The following is a 5138-nucleotide window of genomic DNA, read 5'->3' as shown; positions in this document are numbered from 1 at the left end:
GGTATGGTACGGTTCACTATTTTAGTGCCATTCACAACTTCTGACAATGGAAACTTAAATAATTGCGTACCATACTGTACTGAAGCATACCACTCGATGGAAACGAGCCATTTGAGTCCTTGTCTGAAGCCTGGTTTGAGACTTGAGATCAATGTACAATGAGCTTTTGATAAGAATAAGGAGTTTGTGACAGAAACATAAACTTGTTTATTTTTAATACAAAACAATTTTGATTTTAGAGACAAAGATTGTAAATTACATGAAGACTGCATGTCACAAATTACTTGTTATATGCTGTCATGACTTCAAAGCAATAATTGTTGATCTAACATATTACTGTACTACTGGAAATATTTGAGAACACGATAAAATGAAAGTGGAACAATAATGTCTCTTTATTCTCTTATTAATGTAGGAAGAAGACATACAGAACAAAGATTAGTAATAAGCTACACTTGAAAAGCTATAATTTATCATTCTAGATTTGCTACTTTAAAAAAAAATCACTTTGAGTCACATGATATCCATGGGTCCTGTCTGTCTCAATGCTGAAACTCTTTATGCATTGTGTACATGTATAGACTGCTCTGGACATATGAGTATAGCATATTATACTGACTTTCATACAGTAATCTATCATTAATACAGGTTCATATGTTAATGATTCTTCATGATGTTAAATCATATGCTAAAGGTTCAGTTTTACTGGAATCACATTCTGCTAAGCTCCTGTTATTTTAAGGGAAACAATAGGTAACCACTGAAAGTGCTGTGGTTATTATGGTTATCATATATCGTTGTTCCAGACCAAAGTCTCACATAGACAACATCTCCAACCTCCAGAATCAACACGACTCCTTTTGAGGAGCTTACAGTGTACTGAGCCTGATGAGCATATGCCATAACCACCTTCTCTCCGTTCTTCATAATGGAGACAGCTGATGCAGTTGAGGGATTACCATAACCAAAGACAGAGAAGGTGAACATGTACGCTCCTTTCAGTGGAGCTGTGAAAATACCTGAAGCAAATAACAAGAGATAAAGAGGAGAATCAGCTGTGCACAGCGTAATAGTTTTGAAACAACAGATCATTTGATTCTCTTTTTCACATTACACAACTGCAGAGAGGTTTGAATGGAGAAGGAATCTCGTTACTATAATTGAGTTTTGTCATTGATAATTACCTGTAATTGGGTTGTAGGCGTTCCCTATGTTTGTGAAGACGTTCCTGTAGGTTAGTGTGATATCAGTGGTGAAAGGACCGATATGTCCACCGCCAGACTCCATCAGTGCAGCTGAAAATGCTATCTCTCTGTCTGTGATTGAAAAACATGAGCAATACTGTGATATATTACTGTTTTACACTGAGGATGTATTAACATCATTCAAACACACTTCTTCACCTCTATTTTCCTTTCTCAGCTCCTCCACTTGACTCTCAGTAAGATTAGAAATTTCTGTGAAGGAATAAGGATTGTGTTAAATGATGTTTAAAATCCTTATTATAATAGGCAAGGCAAGGCAAGTTTATTTATATAGCACATTTCATACACAATGGTAATTCAAAGTGCTTTACATAAAAGGAAGTGAAATAGTCATTAAAAATAATAAGAAATTAAAAATAATAAAAATCACAACAATAAAAACAAAGTGATTTAAAAATTGATTTTAAAGAAATTTAAAACATTTAAGAATAGAAAGTGATTATACATAGTGCAATCAGTTGGGACGTAGCACAGTGCTCATTCAACAAATGCACAGCAAAACAGATGAGTTTTGAGTCTAGATTTAAAAGTGGCTAATGTTTTAGCACATCTGATCTCTTCTGGAAGCTGGTTCCAACTGCGGGCGGCATAATAGCTAAAAGCAGACTCCCCTTGTTTTGTGTGAACCCTTGGTATTTCTAACTGACTCGATCCTAATGATCTGAGTGGTCTGTTAGGTTTATATTCAGTGAGCATATCTCCAATGTATTTAGGTCCTAGGCCATTTAGAGATTTATAAACGAGTAAAAGTACTTCATGCAATAGACAGATAACACGATTAACACAGTGACTACTCAATTTTACACTATTATTTACACTATGCAGTGTATCGCACTGGTGTTTTCCTCTGAGAGAAACTGATAAAAGAGTGAATGTTCTGGTAAGATACCATCAGTTTTCTTGTTCAGCTCTTCCAGGATGAACGTCTGTTGTTCCCTCAGTCGTGTCTCTAAGGCTTATTTTAACAGAGAGATAGCAGTTCACACTCAATATTACACTATCATTTACAGTATGCAGTGTATTACAATTGTGTTTTCAGGATCACTGATAAAAGACTGAATGTTTTAATGAGGTACCATCAGTTTTCTTGTTCAGGTCTTCTCTCAGCTGTGTCTCTAAAGCTCTGATGTTGACTTTCTGCTCTGTAACGGTGGCGGTCAGCTCTCTCAGTGCTGCGTGGATGTCAGGGAAGCTCAGATGGCAGTATTGTTGGCTGTCAGTCGAAGCTTCATCTCTCAGAGAGTCTGTCTGAGGTGGATTCTGTCTTCTGTCCTCATTGCTGAGCTGTTGACTGATCTCATTCTCAGCGAGTCCTCCATCTACCTGCTGCTGTACCACAAACACAAAGCTTTCCAGCAGCAGCAGCGTACATAACCAACCCTTCATTCTTCACTGATGTTCGTGTCCAGCTCTTGCTCTGTCATCCCCACAGACCCTCATGCTCTTTTTATAGTGTCCTGATTTACTGTCTTTTGTGCTTGATTTATATTGCTTCAGATAAAAAAGTAGTTAAATATGATTAACAATTAACTTTTAAAGGGATGTTCTGGGTTCAGTGGATGTTTAACTCTATTCACAAAGTTTGGCACAATATTGAGCACAACAGAAAATAACTCATCTTTTTTAAATTGATATAGATTGTCACACCACTTTTGGGTATCCATGTGCATCTGGATGTACATTTACAGAGACAAAATCAGCAAGTAATGTTTACATGTATGATGCTGAAGCCTTGTGGCAATACTACTGAAATAGAGCATGATTGAATGTTTACTGCTTTAACTAAAGAATGAGTTGACAGTTATTTCTGTGGTGACTGATATCATGACACAAATGTTGCTGGAGTTTGAATGTTATTTCCCCCACATGCAACAACATCCTATATCAACAGTGCATGGATTAATAAACAGTTTGAAAGGATTACATTTTTGTTCTTTTTTTATTATTACCTCTGCTCAGGAACTACTTTGTTCTCCTTCAAGCTAATCACTTGATCAAAGACTGATCCAATCACCATGTGCTCTTTCGCTGATCACAGTCCTTCATTCTTCAGACCTAAGAGTGAATGATCACTGACTACCACAGACTGACCAAACCGGTTTTGCCTTGTGGTTTAAGACACAAGGGAAGGCCAGATCTTCAGATGCGTTCACACAAAATTGACTAAACCTTCTTCACATCCATTTACTGAACTGTATATACTTGAGTGCTGTTTGTGAAACAACACTGTATGCAACCTTACATATGAAGGTATATACTGTATAGATGAATGCATAAGTCAATGCTCAGCATTACCCTGATGTTTAGTCTTCATATATTTAGCACAATGGGCCTCTTTTATCAATCTAACGTAGAAACAAGCACAGATCTGCGTGTACAAATCGTCTTATGACAGAGTTCACGTGTGATTCATCAAACATTCATATGATACCAATCCCATCGTACGAAAGATCACACGTTGATAAATGCAGTGGCTGAAAACAATCGTCATTTGAGTGTCACGCCCCTAAAACACCCCGGTTTAGAGGCCTTGACCCTAGAGTTTACGACATGAAGAAACGAAACCCGGTCAAAAAGAGGAAGTAATCTCATGAAAGAGAAATTGATCTTACTCCAAATATACCTGTTAACCTTGTAACTAAAAAAATGTACATTAAAAGTCCACTGAAGTGCCTTGAAACGCACCATTATTCTACTGTATGTGTTGATGTCAGTTTAACTGAAACAGGAAGACAGCGCGGGACGTATCAAGCAGTCCCACCACCTTTTTAAACAGCCAGTAGTGTTTGTTTATATCACAGTTTGGGCTAGGCTGCTGGTGTAATGTCAGTTTATGATGATCTAATTACTCTTGTCTATCCCTTTGTTAATAAAACCCCTCTTTATTACACGTGTGTCTCGTTTGTGTTGATAATACAGTAAGAGGCTCTACAAGTTAATGATCCTTCAGATTGGTCAAATCCTCCATGATTGCTCTTTACTGTCAAGATGAGGCTATTTAACACTGATATCACTACAACCTGCTAGAATGCATTTACGCACTTCAGATAACATTTACATTGAATTGTTTTACAATACCATAATGTGAGCTGTGATGTTAATTATTACTTGCTCATAGGATCTGTTTGTCATGTTGTTACGGTTAGTGCTAGGAAAAGCACACGAAAAACAAAAAAACAGTCTTTTAATTACTTTACTTACTTTTACTTTTAGTCATTTAGCAGACACTTTTATCCAAAGCGACTTACAAATAAGAAAAAGTAACTAAAACAAAGTTAAAACTCTATAAATACTATATATACAAATTTAATAAAAATGACATGCATACAGCATTTCAAAAATATACATTTAAATGAAAACAAAAAATAAAGCTAAAAACAATTCAAAATACTAAAACAACAAAAGGTATGAGTATAATAATGATTATAACATAACACTAAGCCAAACACCAAAAAAACAACTACACATGTGTATGTACAGCCACACACATATACACATATATAAATAAATTCAATATATATATTATTTCATTTCCATTTAGTATGTTGAAGTACTAAAATAACTCAATAAAAACCTATGTAGACATAATAAAAAAAGTATTAAAATGACAACATTACTACAACTGTAACTAAAACTAAAATAGATAAATACAAATCAAACTGCATTAGTTTATCAGTAATCCTAAAAAATAACACTGAGCCAAACACACATGCTAAAAAAAAAAAAACAGCAACAACTTACACATAGTAAGAAATGGTTATAAAAACTGAAACGGAAGTGAAACAAGTAGCAGGAAAGAGGATAAATAAAAAGCGACACTTGTATCCTCTGCTGGTGTCCCTGTCCGGTGGAGTCGATGGTCTTTACACTCTT

The 5138-nt window shown here is 35.6% G+C and overlaps 1 protein-coding gene across 2 annotated transcripts; it reads right to left on the bottom strand.

Annotated features, from left to right (window-relative positions):
- Positions 1-480: 480 nt before the first annotated feature.
- Positions 481-3279, bottom strand: LOC131538151 (uncharacterized). 2 transcript variants are annotated; one of them, XM_058772031.1, is made up of 5 exons: positions 2342-3279; positions 2155-2220; positions 1404-1457; positions 1185-1316; positions 481-1019 (listed from the first exon to the last, which is right to left on the bottom strand). In XM_058772031.1, exons 1-5 carry the CDS (start codon positions 2649-2651, stop codon positions 733-735), a joined length of 849 nt encoding a protein of 282 aa, XP_058628014.1. In that variant the 5' UTR covers positions 2652-3279; the 3' UTR covers positions 481-732. The 2 variants fall into 2 exon arrangements, with proteins under 2 accessions (XP_058628014.1, XP_058628015.1); XM_058772032.1 differs by lacking the exon at positions 2155-2220 and having other exon boundaries at positions 2342-3278.
- Positions 3280-5138: the final 1859 nt, after the last annotated feature.

Source organism: Onychostoma macrolepis, chromosome 03 (genome assembly GCF_012432095.1).
Source record: "Onychostoma macrolepis isolate SWU-2019 chromosome 03, ASM1243209v1, whole genome shotgun sequence".
Classification (NCBI taxonomy): Eukaryota; Metazoa; Chordata; class Actinopteri; order Cypriniformes; family Cyprinidae; genus Onychostoma; species Onychostoma macrolepis.
This window is presented reverse-complemented; position numbering and strand designations above follow the sequence as displayed.